The 24,910-nt window shown below is 39.7% G+C and overlaps 1 protein-coding gene across 1 annotated transcript in view; it reads left to right on the top strand.

Annotated features, from left to right (window-relative positions):
• Nucleotides 1-24,910, top strand: part of RNF212 (ring finger protein 212) — a 47,143-nt gene that overhangs the window by 4,408 nt on the left and 17,825 nt on the right. The window contains 3 exon segments of the mRNA XM_072619926.1: nucleotides 3,448-3,509; nucleotides 5,124-5,198; nucleotides 14,070-14,126. Of these exon segments, the coding sequence (XP_072476027.1) occupies nucleotides 3,448-3,509; nucleotides 5,124-5,198; nucleotides 14,070-14,126 (194 nt within the window).

Raw genomic sequence — 24,910 nt, 5'->3', positions numbered from 1 at the left:
TTTATAGTATCTCTTTTTGTGATGACCAAGAACTGGAAATTGAGAGGATGCTCATCAATGAGGGGAATGGCTGAACAAGATGTGGTATATGAATGTAATGGAATACTGTTGTGCTATAAGAAATGAGGAACAGGCAGACTTCAGAGAGGCCTGGAAAGACTTATATGGACTAAAGATGAGTGAGGTGAGCAGAACCAGGAGAACATTATACACAATAACAGCCACAGTGTTTGAGGACTGTTTCTGATAGACTTAGCCCTTCACAGCAGTTCCAGGACCTGAAACATTCCTAAAGGACTCTTGAAGCAAAATGTCATCCATAGCCAGAGAAAGAAGTATGGAACCTGGAATGCAGAATGAAGCAGACTATTTTACTCTTGTATTATGTTTTGTTTTTTCTCATGGTTTGTCCCATTCGTTTTAATCCTTCTATGCAACATGACTAATGTGAAAATGTGTTTAATAAGAATATATGGTAGAACCCATATAAGATTGCATGCCATTTCAGGGAGGGAGGGGAGAGTGAGGGGGAGAAAATTTAAAACATATGGAAGTGATTGTTGAAAACTGAAAACAAATGGATTACTTAAATTTTAATTTAATTTAATTTTAATTTTTTATTTTAATATTTAAAAAAAACCACAACTAACTAACCAGCCCTTTGACCAAATCTAACTAGATAGGTATAGATGTCAATAGCTATCTTTCCATCCCTCTCTTCATTCTTTAATTTTGATATTGCCTGAAGTTCTACTGTTGGACTTTCTCTCATCAATGTATTTCACCCGAATGGCTACAACAAACACTTGTACTTAGCTGACAAGTTATACACCCTGATTGTTGCCTGGAGGTCCAGACTTACGTCTCAAACTACCCATAAGTAACCTCTACCTCAATTTTCCACAAGCACCTCAAACTCAACATATTCAGGAGTGAACTTCTTATCATTCACCAAAATCTCCCTATTTAAATATACCATTTTTCCTTTTTCTGCAGTGATGGCAGCATCCAATCACTCACCCATTTTTGCACTTTTGGAATTATCTGTCTTATTCTTCTCTTCTTTATTACCTCTCACATTTTATTTATCAAGTTTTATGCATTCTGGTTCTATATCTTGTCTTTTTTCCCCACTATCACCTATCTCTCTTATAATTCCAGGATTTCTTTACTGCCTTCTTGGGGAGTTTCAGTAGCCTTCTTAATTCTTTCCTCCCATCTTCCCTCTCAGACTACTGCCAAATGAATATTCCTTATATGCAAATATGATTTTGTCACTCCTTTGTCCAAAACTCTTCAATAGCTTCCTATTGCCTATCAAATAATATTCAAGTCAATTCAGAACGTTTATTAAGCACCTAGTATGGGTGGCTAGGTGGTACAATGGGCAGAATAGAGCATCTGGCTTGGAGTTAGAAGGACTTATCTTCCTAAATACACATTTGACCTCAAACACTTACCAACTGTGGGACCCTGGGCACTTAGCCCTGTTTGCCTCAGTTTCCTCATCTTTACAATAAGTGTCAATTTAAAAAGTGTCTGTAGCCTGAGAATGTAGAGTACTTTTACTGTTAAATTTCAAAGTAGATAATTCCTTTGTGAGAAACAAACATCAGTCAAATTCTATGCTAATTAGATTACAGAATGTTTCTAGGAGCATGAAAAAGGCTAGGGATAATTTCATATTTTTAGAAATTAAAGGATTGGAAAGATAGTGAAATCTATCAGTTCTATAAATATTACATTTATTTACATGTGTACAGCACTGTTAAGTACTGTGGGGGATACAGATAAGTATAAGCTGTTGGAGACAGGAAGCATGGAGACACATTTCACAAATGGGTGCCAAATGAGTATCTGGGAAGATGGTGGGAGTAAGAAGCTAGACTGTGATTTTATTATCATAGACAGAATAAGTTCTTTTGGAATTTAGAGCAGAGAGAGATTCCATTAGGGAAGCTAGGTGGCACAGTTGATAAAATGAGGGACCTGAAAGTCAGGAAGACTCATCTAGGCAAATCACTTAACCCTGTTTTTTTTTAACCCTGTGATTTTAAAGCCCATCTTTAAAATGGGCTGGTGAAGGAAATGACAAACTGCTTCAGTATCTTTGTCAAGAAAACCCCAAATGGTGTCACAAAGGGTTGGAAACGACTGAAATGAGGGAACAATAAAAGCAGGAGAAGGCTTTCTAAAAACAGAACTTTGAGGTAGGACTGACTTGAAAAAAGAATAGGTGGAGAGAAGATTAGAGTTCAAGGTAGAAGGGAATGGAACAGTATGAACAGAAGCATGAGCAAACAATGCAGAAGATGGGATTTTACCTGAGACTTGAAGGAAGCCCGGGAAGCCAGGAATAAGAGATGAAGAGGGAAGGGCATTCCAATCATGGGAGAAAATGCCAGGAGTTGGGGGATTGAAGGAACAGCCTGGAGGCCAGTGTCACTGATATTAGAGTATGTGAAAGGGAACAAGGAGTGAAAAGACTGAATGGGGGAGGAGGGGGTCAGGTTTCAAAGGGTTTTAAAAGCCATGGTAGTTAATGATTGGAATAATCTTCTATGTGGTTTTTGATGGTTGGCAGTTCCTCTTTAGAAAACTGCTCATACCAGTCAGGTCAACAGGCATTTATTAAGTGTCTTCTCTGGGCCAGGAATTGTGCTGAGCATAAATACAAAATAAGATAGGCCCTGATCTCAGGGAGGTTAGAGCCTGTCAGGGGAAACCACCTATGTGGAGGTAAGCAATTCAGGATTGGCTCTGGCTACAGAGGCATTGCCAGGGAGATGTTGCTGACAAGGCACAAATGATACTCTGTGTTTAGTCTCTTTTTCCATCCTTGTCAGGTGTTGTTCCTGTCCTTTCAAGAAGGTGCCAGGGCATTTGCTCACACATCTTAGTGGAAGAGACATGCACAAATTAATTGTCGATTACCCCCCGCCTTATATATCTGGTTCAAAAAATAAATTATAGGAACACTGTCAATATTGTTTCTTTATTTGAATTCAGAGTTATATGAATGACTGATCATATTGTTTTTAGCATTCAATGGAGGATTGAAAATATCATGTGCTTTTTATTCATATTCTTAGTATCATGGATTTAGAGAACTAGAAGGAAACTCAGAAATTAACTAGGTCAACCTCTTAATTTTATATGTGAGGAAACTGAGATCCTGGGGGGCTAAATAATTTGCCAAAGATCACCTTAGTCATCCTCATCAGAGTTGGGGTTTGGATTCAGGACTTCAGACTCCAGAGGCAGTGCTCTTTCCACCATACCATTATATTTATATTCCTAACCATAGTCCAAATGTGGAGAGTAGTTTAATGTACCACATTCACTTCTGAAAAAAATTTATAATTTCAAATCTAATTTTATATAGTCATGTGTACTTTAAACTATTAGCCAATTTTATACATATTATAAATTTACCTTTTTGTATAGGTAAAAAGGAAGAATGTTTGGTTTGTAGAACTCCTTGCCGCATAATTTTACTTTCAAAACAAGTAAGTTATTAATTTTGTAGTAATGTTTATTTTTAAATGTAAAGATTCTTAATAACTAGTATATAGAAACTTACATTTATTCTATCAGTTGTACTAAAAGATTTTATTAAAATTCTGAGCATCTAAAGTACATACATTAAAAAAGCTAAGATAATTTTTGCATTGTTAGAATTTGTTGATTTATAATATAGTTGGTCTCAATGGTACTGAAAATTAATTGTTTGAATAATTTCCATTAGAAAACAATTCTTGAAGAGACTTCTGAGGTTTATGAGAGTTTAGTTTTAAAAAAATCTTCTTCAGCTATAGTTCTTTGAGACGTTACAGAGATTTAGGTTACTTCCTAATACCATGAAAAAGTAGTTATTTTTTAAACCACGTAAATATAATACTAATTAATTATCAGTGAATTCTGCCTAGTACAGTAATTTTGTTAGGATTATGTTATTTTGTTGGTTAGATGTAAAGTTAATCCTCATTGTAAAGTAGCTTGGTTTTAACTGTGACTTTTTGTGCCCTTAATTAAAAATAGTTACTCTCCTCCACACAGGAGCCCTCCCCAGAGGAAACTTGGGCAGCAACTTGAGTGTTCAATATATCTACTGCAGTATTTATTGTTAGCATGTTGAAATTAAGAAAAGAGTATTTTCAGGGGACAAAGTCTATCAAAGAGAGTCTTTTCAGGTGATGGCTTTTTTTTTTTTTTTTTGAAGTGAGGAGCACACAATTTCAGAGTGAGTTCAGTTTACCCATAGCCATATAGAATGAGTATAGAAACTTGAGGACTCAGCATTCTGTTCAGCCAGCCTTGAAAAACTACCCAGTACTGTAATAAACGTTTGAATCTGTTGGGGCTATGTAGAAAAAATCAAGTCATTTTTAAAATCAATAAAGGCCCTTTTACAGTCTAGGAAAGCTTAATACGACTCTGATTTGTTACCTACATTCATAATTGAAGGAAGTGCCTAATTTCACTTAGAGGTTAGTGAAAAATAAAGATGTAATTTTTTCCCCATCCACTTTCAAAAATTCTCGTGAAATTTCTCCACAGATCAGTTAAAAACATTGTAACAAAATCAGTTTTTAAAAAATAATTTCCTAACTTGTATCTTGAACAACCCTATCATATATGTAGATAATTTTTGTAAACAAATTATATTTAATATTTTGTCATTCACTCTTCTTTTCCATTTTATGTAATAGAATCATAGAATTTTTAAATTGGAAGGAACTTTAGAGAGATGACGTATAACTCTTAAACTCAAGTTTTATGTTTGTTTTCCCCAAAGGTTGGTTAATCTGAGAAATGAAGGGCTTCATAATTTACTTTGTTGGGTCTAAAAGCAGCCCAGTGGGTAGGGATAATTAGATTTGACATCCCTGATCTAATAGACTAACCTTCTAATTTTCTAGTTGAGAAACTGAGGCCAAGGGAATTGAAGTGACTAGACCAAGGCCATGCAATACTAACATTAAAATAGACATTATATGAAATTCTTTTGCTTTTAAATTCAAGGTCTATATATTTTCTAACATTTTGAAATAGAATTTTAATTTCACCTGTATCCTGTATTAGAAGAAGTAATACGTAGATAATGTCTTTGTTTCCTTCAGACTGATTTTAATATTCAAGCACTCTTTATGGGAATAGATGGATTATGCAAAAAATATTCAAAAGAAACATCACAGGTGAGTTATATATGAAGTATTTTCTAAGGCTGCCTATCAGAATGTAAGTCCTTTTGGGATAGTGACTCATGACTGGCTTTGAGATTCTCCAAGATATTGCCAATTTTGTCTAAAGAGGAAGATCTAATTAAAATACTGAACTTTTACTTTCATGGAGCTTTCTTGCTGTTTTACTTTGTTCCACTTATAGAAATGAGTGGTGAAGTTTAGGCTGAATATTTTTACATTGACTGTAGCTGTATTGATATGATAATAGAAATCTAGATTTCAGATGGTTTTAGAAATTATAGTATTTATTTCCTACAATTATTATTTCATCAAAGACCTATAATAATTATTCTTTAGATTACTGTGTTTGGTAGACCTGAGAAACTTTTAAATTATAAAAATTAGACTTGGAAGAAACTAGTGGTTAAGTAGTTCAGCCTGTACTTGACTCATCAGTCTTCTCTACAACATCTCTTCAAAATACATCTGACCCAAGTGATCATCACTAGAATAGACTTCCAGGGATGACAACTTACTACCTTATAACACAGAACAATTTTAGTTTTGAATATTTGTGAACAAAATTTTCCTTATTGAATTGAAATCTGCTTTTGCAACTTGTGCACTGGTTCTAGTTCTGTACTCTGAAGACAACTTTAATTAGTTGAATACCTTTCCCTATGATCCTTCTTAAGACATTTGAAGACTGTGTTTATGTCTCTTCCTAAGTCTTGTGTTCTCTAAGCTAAGCAGCCATAGTCCTTTAACTTATCTTTATCGGATTATGGTATGATTTTAGTACCTTTTATCCTGATTTTTTTTTCTAGTTCCTCATCTCCTGACAAATCATAGAGGGAGAAAAATCAGGACAAATTATTAAACCAGAAAAAGGCACAAGAATTAAAATCGTGAATCAGCCTAAAATGTAGTATCCTAAATTGAATATGATATTCTAGCTGTGATCTGACCACAGAACTGAGCTTGGATGGCTACCTGTTAAGGATATGGTAGAGGGAATTCCTGCTTTACACATAGGTCATGCTATATGACTTAGGAGATTTTTTTCTGGAATTTTATGATTTATTGAACTATTTTCCCCTAGAAATATATTACTGGATTATGTGAAATACATTTCTTTAAAAAATAGACTAGGATTTAACAATTCAAAAATTCCTTCACCCATAACAGGCAAACCTTAAATAACATTGTCCTAGGAAAATTATTGAGTAATAACATCTTTAGTAGTCCATAATACAATTCTATTTAACAATTCAACACATTTATTATCTACTATATGTAGGACAATATTGTGTTAGGGGCTGGAGAAAAATGATTCAAAAGTGAGAAGATTAAAGTCTGGGTGGGGGGAGTATAGCTAAGACTTATGCACACTTATAAATTGGAATGTGAATGGAGCAACAGAGATGTTAAAAAAAAAGATTTTAAAGTTTTTTTTTGTTTTGACACCAGTTACTTACCCTTAATTATCCTCCACCCCACATACATTAAACCGTTCCTAGTAACAACATTTAAGCAAAATCAGCCAACACAGGGACCATCTCTGACAATTCATATTCCACACCTATCATCTCTTTCTCTTGAGAGGAGGGGGATATGTTTCATCACAAGCTCTCTAGAACTCCAATGACAATCAAAGTTAAATCCCTTGTCCTGTTGTCTCTCTTGTTTTGCCAAACTTCAGCCTTCTTTTACTGCCACCATCTGCCTTAGGAAGTCAGCCATATTGACTGAATTCATCACAAATTCGTGCTCTGCAGCCTCTCACCTAGGTCTTCCCTTCAGCAAGGCAGGCCTTTTATTATATCCTCATGGATATCCTATCTCAATCCTTACAGAAGCCATTTCAAACCTTAATTTTTCTCCCCAACACTGCCACCCCTTACGTACTCCTCCCTCCTCACTTTTAGCTGAGGACTTTGCTTCTTACCTTAAGGAAAAATATTGAGGCTTTTCATTGTGAGCTTCCCTGTTCTCTTTACCTCAAAACCTTTTAACATCATTTCCCCCTTTCCTTTTCCCCTTTTGACAAAGATATGGATTTTTCTTCTTGCCAAGGTCAACCCCTATACATTTGTACTTTATCCCACCACCCCCTCTCTTCTTCCTCAGTCATCCTTTCTTCCCCTTCTTCAGCCTTTTCCTACCAACTTGCTTCATCCTTGTTGCCTTCAAACAAGCCTAAGACTCCCCATGCTTAAAAAACTTTCATTAGATTCTACTTTCCTCTATAGTTTATTCTATTCTCTCTTTTAACTTTGTCCCTCACCAAAAGTGTTTACTTCTAATTGTTCCCTCCTCCCATTTGCCCTCCCTTCTATCATCTCCCCCACACCCCACTTATCCCCTTCTCCCCTACTTTCCTGTAGTGTAAGATAGATTTTCATACCAAATTGAGTGTGCATGTTATTCCTTCCTTAAGCCAAATGTGATGAGAGTAAGTTACTTTTTCCCTCTCACCTCCCCCCTTTTCCCCTACATTGAAAAAGCTTTTTCTTGCCTCTTTTATGAGAGATAATTTGCCCCATTCCATTTCTCCCTTTCTCCTGCCAATATATTCCTCTTTCACCCTTTAATTTTATTTTTTTAGATATCATCCCTTCCTATTCAGCTCACTCTGTTCTCTCTATGTGTATGTGTGTATGTGTGTGTGTGTGTGTGTGTGTATGTATGCGTGTATAATCACTCCAACTACCCAAATACTGAGAAAAGTTTCAAGATTTACAAATGTGATCTTTCCATGTAGGAATGTAAACAGTTTAACTTTAGTAAGTCCCTTAGGATTTCTCTTTCCTATTTACTTTATCATGCTTCTCTTGATTCTTGTGTTTGAAAGTCACATTTTCTTTTCAGCTCTGGTCTTTTCATCAGGAACACTTGAAAGTCCTCTATTTCATTGAATGACTATTTTTTCCCTGAAGTATTATACTCAGTTTTGCTGGGTAGGTGATTCTTGGTTTTAATCCTAGTTCTTTTGACTTCTGGGATATCATATTCCAAGATCTTCAGTCCCTTAATGTAGAAGCTGCTAGATCTTGTGTTATCCTGATTGTATTTCCACAATATTTGAATTGTTTCTTTCTAGCTGCTTGAAGTATTTTCTCCTTGACCTGGGAACTCTGGAATTGGGCTACAATATTCCTAGAAGTTTTTCTTTTCAGATCTCTTTCAGGAGGTGATAAGTGGATTTTTTCAATATTTATTTTATCCTCTGGTTCTAGAATATGAGGGCAGTTTTCCTTGATAATTTCATGAAAGATGATGTCTAGGCTCTTTTTTTCATCATGGCTTTCAGGTAAGTTCCATGATTTTTAAATTGTCTCTCCTGGATCTATTTTCCAGGTCAATTGTTTTTCCAATGAGATATTTCACATTATCTTCCATTTTTTAATTTTTTTGGTTTTGTTTTGTAATTTCTTGGTTTCTCAAATGGTCATTAGCTTCCATCTGCTCCATTCTAATTTTGAAAGAACTATTTTCTTCAGTAAGCTTTTGAACCTCCTTTTCCATTTGGCTAATTCTGCTTTTTAAAGCATTCTTCTCCTTATTGGCTTTTTGGACCTCTTTTGTCATTTATATTAGTCTATTTTTAAGGGTGTTATTTTCTTCAGCATTTTTTGGGTCTCCTTTATCAAGCTGTTGATTTACTTTTCATGATTTTCTTGCATCTCTCTCATTTGTCTTCCCAATTTTTCCTCTACCTCTCTTACTTGATTTTCAAAATCCTTTTTGAGCTCTTCAATGGCCTGAGACCATTGCACATTTATTTTGGAGGTTTGGATGCATAAGCCTTGACTTTTATGTCTTCTTCTGATGGTAAATAAACATTTTTCTTACTCATCTGAAAGGATGGAAGAAAATACCTGTTTACCAAGGATGTAACCTTCTGTAATCTTATTTTTTTCCCCTTTTTTGGTCATTTTCCCAGCCAGTTACTTGACTTTTGAGTCTTTTGTCAAGATGGGGGCGGTATACTCTAGGGACCTGTAATTTCTCAGTTCCTCCAGGGTGGCACAATCAAGGGAGAGGAGTTTACTCCTCTCCTGGCCTGTGCTGTGCTCTGGGAGCTAGCAAAACTTTTCTGCCCTGGATCTTCAAGTAAAATTTCCTTTCCAGAGACTCCACCAGTGGCACCATGGCAGCCAGCACTGTTCCTCACCCCAGGACTACCACTCAGGGCTGAGCCTGGATCAGCAACTCAATTCCCCTGGGGCTTTAGGCTGAGGGCTTCAGCAATGGACACTGCTGCTGCTGAAGCCACAGCTGTCACCTGAGGCTGGGGCTAGGGAAGGACCTTGCTTCCTTCTCACCCAGGTGAAAAAGCTTTCTCACTGACCTTGGAAGCTTTCTTTGGCGTTTGTGGGTTGAGGGATCTGAGAACCATACCTGCTGCTGGGGATTCCACCTCTGAAGTCTGTTCTGGTCCTGTTCCTGTAGGAGCCAAGGCTGGGCTGGGCTCCATGGGCTGCGCTCTGCTCTGCACCCTGTGCAGTAGACCTTTCTTGTTGATCTTCCAGGCTACCTTGGGCTGTAAATCTCTTTCACTCTGTCTTTTTGTGACTTCTGCTGCCCTAGAATTTGTTTAGAGTCATTTTTTTATAGGTATTTTATGAGCTGTGTGGGAAGAGCTAGAGTAGGTGCGTCTTTCTGTTCCACCATCTTGGCTCCACCCTCATAATTCGTGTTTTTAGAGGACATTTTCTAAAGAGACTTAACTTCTTAAGATCTTAATTCATTAAAGAAGCAGTGTGGTAGGACATAGTTTGTTTCCTAGTCCTACTCTATGCCCCTATAGTTATTATTTGCCTGTCATAAGGGCATCATATATTCTTCTGTTCATACTGAATGGTATGTACCTCTGGTCATGTATTTTTCCTGGATTGGGACATATTTCTGGGAAGTTTTATCTTTGCTTGGAGAGGGAGGAAGAATGTCTCTTGAGTTATCCAGTCCCCTTTAGTAATACCTATTATTAGGTCCTTGTTGTTCTCCTTCTGCTCACTGTGTAAGTGTACTTGAATATCCCCTTACCTATTTCAAAATGTGCTTCTTGGTTCCTTAACCCACATCCCTACTGTCTCACATCCCTCCAGCAAGTCAGAGTTACCATAGATACCATTTTATCCTCTCCTATCTAAGCCATGCTGAGCAGGAATGCATTTCCCACTTCCTTCCTATCATTTGCTTCTCTTCTTACTTCTTGAGTGACTTGCCTCTGTATTAATTTCCCTTCCATTCTGCAGATTTTGATTGCCTTATCAGGTAATATAGGTTTTATTATATGAATATTAATTCAATTCTTCCTCCTTTTCTTCTCCTGACACTTTAATCCCCCTTCCTACCTTTAAGTATTTGGTTGCTAAGCTCCTTTTGCCCCTACATTATCTTTATTTTTTTTAACCTTCATCTCAGGTATTTTTGAAATGGTAGCCTTTTCTTACCCTAGAATCATGAGAAAATTGATTTCATTATTTTTGTATTTTCATATTAGCTATAGTTATTTACTCTGTGTGTGTGTGTGTGTGTGTTTCTCTCATTTTAAGTGTTTGAAGTCAAATATCTTCCCTCTATTTTATCTTGGAATAAAGATTCTAATGCCTCATGTTTTTCAAATGTCTTTTTTCATATACATATACATATACATGCTTTTCAGAATATCTGATTCCAATCTCTTCTCTGCTTTCTTTTAGATCAGTAGTAGTTTTGGGCTATTTAAATTTATTTTCCATGATCGCTAAAGGCTTTTTTCTTCACTTCTTGCAATATTTGTTATTTGACATTGAAGTATTGAAGTTTAATCTCTGTGCTCCTTAATGAATAAAATTTGGAGTCTATGTTGATGGTTTGTGGATTCTGTCATATTCTTGTCCTCTAATTTCAACATTTCTGATCAACTTTCATGTGTTATTTCTTATAGTATTTAGTATTTTCATGTCATATTTTCTTGAAATCTGTGATCTTAAAAGCATTTCTGTGCGTACTGTCTTCAAGGTCAGTATCTTTCAGTTGTATAGAACTTACGTGTTCTTTAAATATTGTTTTTTGAAACAGATGTTGGTACATGTGCGGCATTCTTTGAAATTGCTTGCTAATTTTCCTTAAAATCTTCACTTTTGAATTCTACATCTGCCGTTCTCTCTTTCAGAGCTTCATCTGATATGTGCTCTGAATCACCTGTTCTCTCATATGTCCAATTAACTTTTTTGAGGGTTCTCAATTCTACCCTAATTGTGCTAGATAATGAGAAGGTGAAGACAAAAATGAAACACTTCCTGTCTGTAAGGACCCTCTGTTCTCTTGGGAGAGTGATGTCATACATAGAGATAGCTAAATATAATTTGAGGAGGAAGGGAGCACCAATAGTTGGGGACATTACAGGCTTCAAGAAGAATTTTGAATCCTGAATCCAGAATCCTGAATTTTCATGTCCTCAAAGTGAAGATCAGAAAAAAGTCTTTGGCCAATCCTTTTCATTTATGCATTTTGTTTGATGAGGCCTCTCCAGACAGTGCTCCGAGCTCCTTTTGGCTTAGAGATGATCCTGAGTTCTTGAAAGTTGTACCAGTGGAACCCAGACTCTGTCAGATCCTACCAAGTTAGAGGACAGGCCCAGCAACAGCCTCTAGAAAGCTAACCTACCTACATAAAGTCATTAATTTACAACTATAAGGGGCCCTAGAGACCATCTTATCCACTCCTATTATTTTACACATCAGGAAACTGAGGCTCACGGAGGGTAAAGTGAATTGCTCAAGGTCATATAAGTGATAAGTGACCAAGACAGAATGTGAACCCAGATCCTTTTATTCCAAAGCCAGTGCTTTTTTTTGCCACACCACACTGCCTTTGTGAAGGGATGCATCATCAGATTGACTATAGGGTCATTAATTTTTTAGGCAGAATAGCTTTTACAGACTATCTAATCATGAATCCTTGAAGTATGTTTCATGGGGGATTCTTAAACCAATTCATTCGTTTGCTTTGTTGCTTTATGTCCTTTTGCTTTTTCTTCATCAAATTTAGTTTTTTGTTTTTGTTTTTGTTTATTGTATAGTAATATCTCACTTATCCAGAGGTCATTTATCCTGCTATTGCCCCATTCAAGAATCTGGACAGAAGCAAAAAAAAAAAAAAAGCAACTTCCCTCAATAGGTGTGTCGTGAAGTCTGTGCATTAGCCTGTGGATTTTGCTTATATGAGAGGCCTTTAGGCCTTGTTTTGGTTAGAGACACTATTGTCAAGAAACTTGGTTATCAGCTTTTTTAGCCCATAGCAAATTTGTAAATAGGGAAAGGTCTACTAAATATAAAGACTTGACAAATCATAGAGGGAGAAAAACCAGGAAAGACTATTAAACCAGAAAAAGACATGAGAATTAGAAGAGCAAATCAGCCTGAGGTCATCTGGTTAGAAACAGGCAGCCTTCATCAAGACAATACCACCTAAAATTTCATTGTTCTATATCATAGCATAATAGTTGATGCTCCTAATGAAAATACCTGGTTATGGGCTAGTCAGGCTAACTGGTGGTTCAGGCTTAGCATTAAAACAAAATGAGTTACTCAGAGACAATCCAGCACTAACAAAAATTAAATTTACTTCACAGTAGTATGGAAAGGGTAATGGGCAAATATACAGCACTGGCTTAGGTAAACAGAGTCTCTCTTTTCTCCAAGTGAGACATCTTCAGATCTGAGGGTCACTTACTCTTTGTAGGCTGGCCTTCTCATGTCTCAGGCCACCAGGAAACTGACCAGCAGCTCTTTTTCTGATGCCTTGGACCATTCAAGTCTGGATTTGCTTCCATGTCTTTTAAGAGAAAACTAGCTGCACATAAGTCTTGGACCCCAGTAGATAATTATTCCTGCCACATCCTGACGCATCCAAAAAAGATGAATTTTGTTTCCTTAAGAAGGCAGGAAAGTGTGTCACATATTTTAGATAGATTTTCATCCCAAATGGCTCAATTGTTTAAAATTCACAGGATTTGTAGGATCATAGATTTCAGTCTGTAGGGGAACATATGAGGCTTTCGAGGTCAATCCCCTTCATTTTGTAAATGAGGAAACTCAGGCCTAGAAAGGACCTGAGGTGAGGCTGTGGTAGTTAGGGCTGTGGGAGAGGCAGGCCTCAAAACCAGGTCCTCTGACTCTACTGCTTTTCCCATTGTACTACACTAACTGCATTAATTTTGGTGTTTAAGAAGTTAAAATTCAGTTAGAAAACTGTAGGAATAACTCTTTCCCTAAGTGAAGTTAATAATAATAGCTAATATTTACATAGCTTTTTAAGGTTTGCAAAGTGCTTTATGTATGATAAATGATAGTAATAACAATAGCTAATGTTTTATTATGTGCAAGTCACTGTGCTGGACACTTTACAATGATCTCATTTGATCCTCAACAACTCTGGGAGGAAGGTGCTGTTATCATCCCCATTTTACAGATGAGGAGACTGAGGCTTAGAGAGGTTAAGTGGCTTATCCAGGGTCACCCAGCTAGGCACTAGGGCAGGACTTGAACTGGATTTTCCTGCCTTCAAATCCAGTCCTCTCCAGTGCATAGGATAGCTAGCATTGCTAACTGTCTCATAGAATGTCAGATGAATGAGACATTACTGTATTCAGTAAAAATCTCATTATGTTGCAGTCACAGTTAGACTTGAACAGATTGTTTGTTTTCAGTGAACCTCCCATACTGAAACAGTGGGGCAGTTTTTATCTGCATTTGATTACATTTCATATAAAAATGTTTCTGACTTCAGACCGTTTAATTGCTGCTAATAAAGCAATAATGCTAATAAAGTAAAATGGGGCTTTTGGATAGGAACATATGTCAGCAACTGAAATTTATATTTTATTTTTAGATTTTAGAATTTCAAGAAAAACACAGGAGGAGGTTGTTAACATTTTATAGAGAAAAGGTAAGTCTGATTTTGATTTTGAATGCCAAAGTTGCCATTCAAGGCTGTGTGCTTCGTGAGTATTATGAAGCTGATGCTAAAATAATGGTCAGTAGGACAGGACTTTTGGGGTGTTTTTTTAGTACTGAGGGTGGGCTTGCTCTGTTCCATAGAGTCTCTTCCATAGCTCCCCCCATATTCACTGGCACATATTTACAAAACATCTAGCTGTGGCTAGGAATATAGTCTCTTGTTGTGGCTTTTTTTTTTTCTGGAGACTCAGTATAATATAACCAAAGTGGACCGAATGTTTATAGTTACTGGAGATACTCAAAAAGATTCTCACATATAATGTTTTACAAAATTGAAATGGTCAGCTAGGTAGCACAGTGGAGATTTAGTGCTGGACCTGCAGTCAGGAAGACTCATATTTCTGAGTTCAAATCTGGCCTCAGACACTTGCTAGCTGCCTGACCCTAGGCAAGTCACTTAACCCTGTTTGCCTGTTTCCTCATCTGTAAAATGAGGTGGAGAAGGAAATGGCAAACCATTTCTATATCTTTGCCAAGAAAACTCCATTGGGTGCATGAAGAGTTGGACATAGCTGACCAAAATTTGAATAAATAGATATTGTGATATCACTTAGTATCTATAACACAAGCATCTTGGTTTTGAGAAAATCAACAAATGATTTTTAGAGCTTTTATCCTCTATTACATTGAGTTAGGGCAGGTAAGAAATAGGAGGGCTTATAATGGATAATGACTAATTGATAAAAACATTTTTAAAGAAAATGTCCTTACTGTATGTCAAGCGCTGTGCTAAGTATTGGGGATACAGAGAGAAAACGAAGTCTTTGTTCTCCAGTGATTTACACTCTGATTGAGGGAGAGAATACATGTGGGAGCATGTAGCTTTAGAATGGATGAAAAGGCTGAAAGTCCTAAGAGCTCAGTTGCACTATGGATGGCAGGACGCAGGAGTCCTGAAAGTGCTGAGGTGTGCCACAGTCCTGAAGCATGAAGGGGATTAACCAGCACCTCAGAGAGGAAGTTAGAGTACAACAGACATTCTAGGCTCCTTCTGGCAGAAGTAAGAGGGGGGGGCGGGACGCGGCCGCTGTAAGTGTTCAGCCAGCTGGAGAAGGGACTGTTGACAGGAAGGATGGAGGTGGAGAGAAAAAGGAGGTGCAGGGAAATGGGGCGAGAGCTGAATGGGCGCAGGCACAGAGAGTGGGAGGCCGAGCGCCTTAGAGAGGGAGGGTGGAGTTGTTGGGCAGCTGGGAGTGGGATGTGTCAGTGTTAAACTGCTCTTGTCCTCCTCTGCTCTCCACCTGGCTGGGAATGTCAGAGTTAATTACCAGGAGTTATCGCTGTCCTTTGAAGTCCTGCAAAACCTCTTGTGTGCTTTTCTTTTTAGACTTCAAAGTGTATTTTAAAATAAAGCTCTTTTTTCATAGCTTTCTAAAGGTTTTTACTATATATGTGAAGGAATGACTTGGGTTTAAGAAATTGACTTTGGCACCTTAGAACTCGGTAGTCAATTTACATAACTATCGGCCTGAAAGTCCCTTTGACAGACCCCTAACGGCCCCATCTCTGTTCTTTCCTTCTTTGAGAAATCAGGCTGCCCCATTCAGATAGTCATTACATTAGAGAGCAGTTGCCATTAGATTCTTTCCAGGCTGATAGAAGTAAGATGACCCAAAATTCTGGTGCCTGAGGCAAAGAGGGGTGGGGGCTGGGCAAAAAAACAGCTTCTAGAAGGGACTTGTATTGGTGATCTCACCTGGGAATACTTCAGGACCCTACTTCACATGGTCCTTCGCCTTCATTATCCATAGGTGGCTTTATTTCATTTGGTGAAGTACAGTCTGTGCCCTCCACAGCAGAAGCCAGTGACCACTCATGATCCTCAAGGTGTAGGAGGAAGATAGGCTATTTTACTCAGCCTTGGGTTGCAGGGACAAAAAGTATATGGGACCTACCATGAGGGGATTGTGACTTGCCTAGGGGAAGGAACAGGATAGTTACAATGGAAGCAGGGCCAGTTCCATGATGTCATGTGGGGAGCCAGTGGCATTTGAGAGGATGAGGCCCTCAGATTATACCCTAAGCCCTTAGCTACCCTTCCCTGGATTCCAAATTCCTTGCCCTTTTTCACCCTCCCATCTCCAGTTGTTATGGTACTTTCTGGCTCCACTCTTTGGAAAAAAGAGTGTTAATGCTGAAACTTTTAAAACTATTTTGGAAATCATACCTTCTTGGTTCTGGAAGTTGGGAGTTTTAAGAATTTTTTTTCATATAGAAGACTTTGTCTTTTATAAAGACAGTAGTTTTTACTCCTGAATTGTCTATACCCCATTGCCTAGCTAGCTGATTTGGCAAAGGGCAATTAGTTGAAGTTGAGAAGTGAATCTCTATTGTAACTTGTTTACTGACATCCAAAGGTTTACTGTGAGATTTTTCTGTGAAGGAGCATTTTTTTTTGTTTTATTTTTGTGCTGGACTGCTAGAGGGGAGAAAAATAATTTAATGGTATTCAGAGCTGAAGAAGTTAGATCCCTAAGAGGAAGCCTTACCAGCATTAGACTTGGAGTTGGGAAGGATAAAGACAATTCTCTTAGTAATTGAACTGTTTTTATATAATGCCAGGACCTAAATTGTCATTGGGTAATGGGAGGAAAAGGATGAGGAAGTGGCACCCCTCTAAATTTTTGTACCTGGGCAAGAGTCCAGCTGTGAGTTTGTTTTAAAGTTAAGTGAGGATTAGTGGTTTCATGCTTCTCCTTCTGGAGGTATTTTCGATCTGGGTCAAGCAACATTGGCAAAAAAGGTGAATATATGGGTCGGGGTCTACAACCTTTTGGGGAAGGAGAGTTCCTTGTCATTTGTCTGTGTTCTGTAGAGTTACACCCCTGGTAGGGGTTAGGGGGAGAGTAGGAGAAGGAACAGCATTGCCTAAAAGTACTGATAAATCTCAGGTCAGTTTGGAATCCAGAGGGATTCAGGTTTTCTTGGCATATCACTCTCCCGGTTAGGGAACCCCTGACAGAGAATCATAGAAAGGAGCTTAGAGATGAGCCCTTCATTAACAAATGAGGAAAGGGCCTTAGAGGCAAAGGGATCTGAACACGGTCATAAGGCAGAGAGTAGCTTTCTTTTTTTTTTTTTTTAATTTATTTAACTTTTAACATTCATTTTCACAAAATTTTGGGTTCCAAATTTTCTCCCCTTTTGTCCCCTCCCTCCACCCCAAAACACCGAGCGTTCTGATTGCCCCTGTCTGCCAATCTGCCCTCCCTCCCTCCCCACCCCTTCCCTTTGGAAGGCAAGCAATTCAATATAGGCCAAATCTGTGTATAGTTTTGCAAATGACTTCCATAATAGTAGTGTTGTGTAACAACTAATTATATTTCCCTCCATCCTATCCTGTCCCCCATTACTTCTGTTCTCTCTTTTAATCCTGTCCCTCCCCATGAGTATTGACCTCAAATTGCTCCCTCCTCCCCATGCTCTCCCTTCCATTATCCCCCCCACCCTGCTTATCCCCTTATCCCCAACTTTCCTGTATTGTAAGATAGGTTTTCATACCAAAATGAGTGTGCATTTTATTCCTTCCTTTAGTGGAATGTGATGAGAGTAAACTTCATGTTTTTCTCTCACCTCCCCTCTTTATCCCTCCACTAATAAGTCTTTTGCTTGCCTCTTTTATGAGAGATAATTTGCCCCATTCCATTTCTCCTTCTCCTCCCAATATATTTCTCTCTCACTGCTTGATTTCATTTTTTTAAGATATGATCCCATCCTCTTCAATTCACTCTGTGCACTCTGTCTCTATGTGTGTGTGCGTGTGCGTGTGCATGTGTGTGTGTGTAATCCCACCCAGTACCCAGATACTGAAGAGTTTCAAGAGTTACAAATATTGTCTTTCCATGTAGGAATGTAAACAGTTCAACTTTTGTAAAGTCCCTTATGACTTCTCTTTGCTATTTACTTTTTCATGCTTCTCTTCATTCTTGTGTTTGAAAGTCAAATTTTCTTTTCGGCTCTGGTCTTTTCATCAAGAATGCTTGAAAGTCCTCTGTTTCATTGAAAGACCAATTTTTCCCCTGAAGTATTATACTCAGTTTTACTGGGTAGGTGATTCTTGGTTTTAGTCCTAGTTCCTTTGACTTCTGGAATATCCTATTCCACACCCTTCGATCCCTTAATGTGGAAGCTGCTAGATCTTGTGTTATCCTGATTGTATTTCCACAATACTTGAATTGTTTCTTTCTAGCTGCTTGCAATATTTTCTCCTTGACCTGGGAACTCTGGAATTTGGCCACAATGTTCCTAGGAGTTTCTCTTTTTGGATCTCTTTCAGGCAGTGATCTGTGGATTCCTTGAATACTTATTTTGCCCTCTGGTTCTAGAATCTCAGGGCAGTTTTCCTGGATAATTTCGTGAAAGATGATGTCTAGGTTCTTTTTTTGATCATGGCTTTCAGGTAGGCCCATAATTTTTAAATTGGCTCTCCTGGATCTATTCTCTAGGTCAGTTGTTTTTTCAATGAGATATTTCACATTATCTTCCATTTATTCATTCTTTTGGTTTTGTTTTGTGATTTCTTGGTTTCTCATAAAGTCATTAGCCTCCATCTGTTCCATTCTAATTTTGAAAGAACTATTTTCTTCAGTGAGCTTTTGAATCTCCTTTTCCATTTGGCTAATTCTGCTTTTGAAAGCATTCTTCTCCTCATTGGCTTTTTGAACCTCTTTTGCCAATTGAGTTAGCCTATTTTTCAAGGTGTTATTTTCTTCAGCATTTTTTGGGGTCTCCTTTAGCAGGGTGTTTACTTGTTTTTCATGCTTTGCTAGCATGTCACTCAATTCTCTTCCCAGTTTTTCCTTCACCTCTCTAACTTGATTTTCAAAATCCTTTTTGAGCTCTTCCATGGCCTGAGCCCATTGGGTGGGCTGGGATACAGAAGCCTTGACTTCTGCGTTTTTCCCTGATGATAAGCATTGTTCTTCCTCATCAGAAAGGAAGGGAGGAAATGCCTGTTCACCAAGAAAGTAACCTTCTGTAGTCTTATTTTTTTTCCCTTTTCTGGGCATTTTCCCAGCCAGTGACTTGACTTCTGAGTGTCCTCTCCACCCCCACCTTGCCTCCAGATCTGCCTAGCCAGCACTTGGGGTCTGAGATTCAAATGCTGCTTCCCAGCCTCAGGGCTTTGGGCGGGGGCAGGGCTGCTGTTCAATGTGAGATTAAGTTCAGGTGCTCAGGTCAGGGCAGGGCTGCCTCACGGGCTCCGTTCCCTCACGGGGTTTATGCAGAGACCTTCAACAATGGATCTGGGCTCCTGCCTGCTTGGGGAGCCCTGGTCTGCTCCCGCCTCTGCTGTTGCCTCCCAAGGGGGCCTGAGTTATGGGGGCACCCCACTCCTCTCTTGACCCGCCAAAGAGACCCTCTCACCGACCCTTGTCATCTGTGGGTGGAGGGACCCGCGCAGCTGCTGGAGATTCCGTCCCTGAAGCCTGCTTGGATCTGCTCCTTTCAGCGCTGCACCGCCGAGGCAGGGTTGGGCTCTGCTCTGGGTCCGGGGCGCGAGGGACCTTTTGTGAGAGGTTTTCAGGCTCTCTGGAGCAGAAATCTTGCCCGCTCCGTTCTGTGGCTTCTGCTGCTCCAGAATTTGCCAATGGTTCTTTTTTTTTTACAGGTATTTTATGGACAGTGGGCTTGGAGGTAGAGTATGTACGTCTTTCTACTCCGCCATCTTGGCTCCGCCCCGTAGCTTTCTTTATATGCTTATAATTTAAATGTACATTTTGTCTCCCATGGCAGAATTTAATCTCCTTCAAGAGTAAAGATTGTTTTATTCTTTGTATTTGCATCCCTGGCAGCTAGTCAGTGCCTGTTGTTCAGTTGTTTTTCAGTTGTGTCTGACTCTTTGTGACCCCATTTGAGGTTTTCTTGGGCAAAGATGCTGGAGTCATTTGCCATTCCTTCTCCAGTTCATTTTACAGATGAGGAAATTGAGGCAACAAGGATTAGGTGACTTTCCCAGTGTCACAGTTACTAAGTGTCTGAAGCCAGATTTGAACTTAGGAAGATGAGTCTTCTTGACTCCAGTCCTGGCCCTCTGTGCACACTTAGCAGCCCCCAGGGCAGGGCCTGCCAGGTACTAATGGGGTATCGACAACAACAGGAAGCACCAAATCCTGCTGATTTGACTATGTCCTAGGGTTTGAAGATTATCTGACTTCATATCTAGCGTTCTTTTCACCATGACCTTTGGAGGGAGGGAGAACTTGAACTGATCTTTGAAGGAAGCAGACAAGTAAGGGGGGAGAGCATTCTAGGTACTGGAAGGCAACTGGAACAAAGCAGGAAGCCAGGGGATGGAATGTTTCATTCAAGAAATAGCAGGTAGGCAGGGTTGGCTGAAATGTTGTGTGGGAAGGGGCATGCTGTGCAATAAGCCTGGAAAGGTCTACTGGAGCCAGATTGTGAAAGGGCTTTAAAGGCTAAGCTGAGAAATTCGTATTTGATCCTAGAGGTTATAGGGGGTCATTGGAGCTTTCTGAGCAGGGAAGTGACATTGTCAGACCTGTGCTTTTAGAAGTATTTGTGGCTAAATTGGACAGAAGAGACAGACAAAGTAGAGATACTAATTAAAAGGCTGTGAGAAATTAGGAGGGCCTTTATAAAGTGGTGCCCATGTGAATGAAGAGAAGGAGATGGCTGTGAGAAATGATGTGGAGGTAAAATTGACAGGATCTGACAAGTAATTGAACAAATGAGGTCAAGGAGAGTAGAAAGATGAGGGTGATTCCCAAGTTGTGAACGTAGGTGACTAGAAGGGTAGTGGTAACATCCTCAACAGAAATAGAAGAATTAGGAAGAAGGAGGTTAGATAATGAGCATTGTTTTAGACATGTTGAGTTTTTGATGCCTATAGAACAGGCCTGCACAACATATGGCCCATGGACTGCTTGTGGCCCAGCAAAGGATTTTGGGTGGCCCATGAAAAATGTAGAGGATGTAAAAGAAAGCAAAGATGTGACAAGGGCATTGTTCAAACCCAGCTTAACCTGCCTGCCACTGGTCACCATTGTGCCCATCATGTAATTTAGTGGGTGGGTTGTCACTGCACAGGCTGTCCCTCTTTGTCACATGATCTGCAGCAGCCAATCATCATCAGTCTGTCTGTAGTCTGAGAGGAGTGAGAGTCGTATCTTTTTGCTGTGTTTTCAGTTATTATTGGTGTTGAACAGGGACAAAGTGAGTGCAGCCATGCATCAGTGCAGCTGATGCCTGTGATGTGATGAGCAGCAACAACCTGTGGGCTTTTTCTCCTCCCTCCATGTGCGGCCCCCTCCTGGTTACATGAGTGTCTGGTGCCCTCTCCAAGGTCACTCAGTTCAGTATTTCTCGTGTATGAGTAGTTGCTGTGGAGATTTTTTTGGTTCTAACATTAAAGTTTTGGGGGACAATGATTCGCTAAGTGTCCATGCCTGATGTGATCACTTACTTTACTACTCACATTACTGAGGAATAAAATAGACTTTTATCGGGGGCGGAGCCAAGATGGTGGAGTAGAAAGACGCACATACACATAGCTCCGAACCCACAACCCACAGAACAGCTACAGGGGAGAAACTCACGGCGAATTCTGCACCCAGAGGCCATGGAATATTGGAGCGAGGGAGATTTCTGTTCCGGAGGGACCTGCAAACCTCTCGCGGGGGGGTCCTTCCTGCTGCAGACTGGGCGCTGGGACTGGGAGCTGAGGGCAGCCCTGCAGCGGCCGCGGCACCGAGAGGAAAAGATCCGAGTGGGCTTCGGGGACGGGATCTCCAGTGGCCACGCGGGTCCCTCCACCCACAGAGGGACCTGCAAACCAGACGCGGAGCCCAGCCCAGCCCAGACCTGCTGCGGCCACGGCACCAAGAGAAACAGACCCGAGCAGGCTTCAGGGACGGGATCTCCAGCAGCCGCACAAGTCTCTCTGCCCACAGGTGACGGGGGTCGGTGAGAGAGTCTCTTTGGCGGGCCGAGAGGGGAGTGGGGTGCCCCCATGATTCGGGCCCCCCCCCCCGGGAGGTAGAAGCTGAGAGGCGGCTGCAGACAAGGGCTCCCCAAGCGGGCGGGAGCCTGGATCCATTGTGGAAGGTCTGTGCATAAACCCCCTGAGGGAACTGAGCCTGAGAGGCGGCCCTGCCCCCACCTGACCACCTGAACTTAATTCTCACACTGAATAGCAGCCCTGCCCCCGCCAAAAGCCCTAAGGCTGGAAGCAGCATTTGAATCTCAGACCCCAAACACTGGCTGGGAGGACCAGGAGGCGAGGTGGGTGTGAGGAGAATATTCAGAGGTCAAGTCACTGGCTGGAAAAATGCCCAGAAAAAGGAAAAGAAATAAGACTATTGAAGGCTACTTTCTTGGAGAACAGACATTTCCTCCCTTCCTTTCTGATGAGGAAGAACAATGCTTACCATCAGGCAAAGACACAGAAGTCAAGGCTTCTATGTCCCAGCCCACTCAATGGGCTCAGGCCATGGAAGAGCTCAAAAAGGATTTTGAAAATCAAGTTAGAGAGGTGAAGGAAAAACTGGGAAGAGAAATGAGAGACATGCAGTCAAAGCATGAACAGCAGGTTAGCACCCTGCTAAAGGAGACCCCCAAAAAATGCTGAAGAAAATAACACCTTGAAAAATAGGCTAACTCAATTGGCAAAAGAGGTTCAAAAAGCCAATGAGGAGAAGAATGCTTTCAAAAGCAGAATTAGCCAAATGGAAAAGGAGACTCAAAAGCTCACTGAAGAAAATAGTTCTTTCAAAACTAGAATGGCACAGATGGAAGCTAAGGACTTTGCGAGAAAGTATGATATCACAGAACAAAGAGAGAATAATGGAAAAATGGAAGATAATGTGAAATATCTCATTGGAAAAACAACTGACCTGGAAAATAGATTCAGGAGAGACAATTTAAAAATTTTGGGACTACCTGAAAGCCATGATCAAAAGAAGAGCCTAGACATCATCTTCCATGAAATTATCAAGGAAAACTACCCTGAGATTCTAGAACCAGAGGGCAAAATAAATATTCAAGGAATCCACAGAACACCGCATGAAAGAGATCCAAAAAGAGAAACTCCTAGGAACATTGTGGCCAAATTCCAGAGTTCCCAAGTCAAGGAGAAAATATTGCAAGCAGCTAGAAAGAAACAATTCAAGTATTGTGGAAATACAATCAGGATAACACAAGATCTAGCAGCCTCTACATTAAGGGATCGAAGGGTGTGGAATAGGATATTCCAGAAGTCAAAGGAACTAGGACTAAAACCAAGAATCACCTACCCAGCAAAACTGAGTATAATACTTCAGGGGGAAAAATGGTCTTTCAATGAAATAGAGGATTTTCAAATTTTCTTGATGAAAAGACCAGAGCTGAAAAGAAAATTTGACCTTCAAACACAAGAATGAAGAGAAGCATGAAAAGGTGAACAGCAAAGAGAAGTCATAAGGGACTTACTAAAGTTGAACTGTTTACATTCCTACATGGAAAGACAATATTTGTAACTCTTGAAACATTTCAGTATCTGGGAACTGAGTGGGAGTACACACATACACACGCACACACGCACACATACATAGAGACAGAGTGCACAGAGTGAATTGAAGAGGATGGGATCATATCTCAAAAAAAAAAAAAAATGAAACCAAGCAGTGAGAGAGAAATATATTGGGAGGAGAAAGGGAGAAATGGAATGGGGCAAATTATCTCTCATAAAAGAGGCAAGCAAAAGACTCATTAGTGGAGGGATAAAGAGGGGAGGTGAGAAAAAAACATGAAGTCTACTCTCATCACATTCCACTAAAGGAAAGAATAAAATGCACACTCATTTTGGTAGGAAAACCTATCTCACAATACAGGAAAGTGGGGGAGAAGGGGACAAGCAGGGTGGGGGGGATGATAGAAGGGAGGGCATGGAGAGGAGAATGCAATTCGAGGTCGACACTCATGGGGAGGGATAGGATCAAAAGAGAATAGAAGTAATGGGGGACAGGATAGGATGGAAGGAAATATAGTTAGTCCTACACAACACAACTATTATGGAAGTCATTTGCAAAACTACACAGATTTGGCCTATATTGAATTGCTTGCCTTCCAAAGGGAAGGGATGGAGAGGGAGGGAGGTAAAGAAGTTGGAACTCAAAGTGTTAGGATCAACTGTAATGTTCTTACCACTAGGAAATAAGAAATATAGGTAAAGGGGTAAAGAAAGCTATCTGGCCCTACAGGACAAAAGAGAAGGCGGAGACAAGGGCAGGGAGGGATGATAGAAGAAAGAGTAGGTTGGTCACAGGGGCAATTAGAATGCTTGGGTTTGGGGGGGGGGGAGGGGATAAAAGGGGAGAAAATTTGTAACCCAAAATTTTGTGAAAATGAATGTTAAAAATTAAATAAATAAAAAAAAAGTTTTGGGGGATGACTTTTTAAAATGGGTGATAAAAAGAAATAGAAGATCAAATCAGAACATGGAGTGTTTAACATGGAGTGGACAAATAGATACTTGTTTACTTATATGACAGACAGAATATTGTGCTTTGTTTGTTGAGAAGTAATAGCTATTTCAGAGGAATACAATCTTCGGCACTGTTTCAAATCAAAACATCGTGACTTAAGCAAATTAGACACCAATGAAAATCAATTTAAAGTATCCAAATTGTTGAAAAAAATCTCAGTGCGGAACAACGGTTTTTCAAGAAAGTAGACTAGAAAATGAGAGGACTACTAAGGTTAGTTTTCAGATTT

The sequence above is a fragment of the Notamacropus eugenii genome, chromosome 6 (assembly GCF_028372415.1).
Source record: "Notamacropus eugenii isolate mMacEug1 chromosome 6, mMacEug1.pri_v2, whole genome shotgun sequence".
NCBI classification, from domain to species: domain Eukaryota; kingdom Metazoa; phylum Chordata; class Mammalia; order Diprotodontia; family Macropodidae; genus Notamacropus; species Notamacropus eugenii.
The sequence above is the reverse complement of the archived record's forward strand: the minus strand, read 5'-3'. Positions and strand labels throughout refer to the sequence as shown.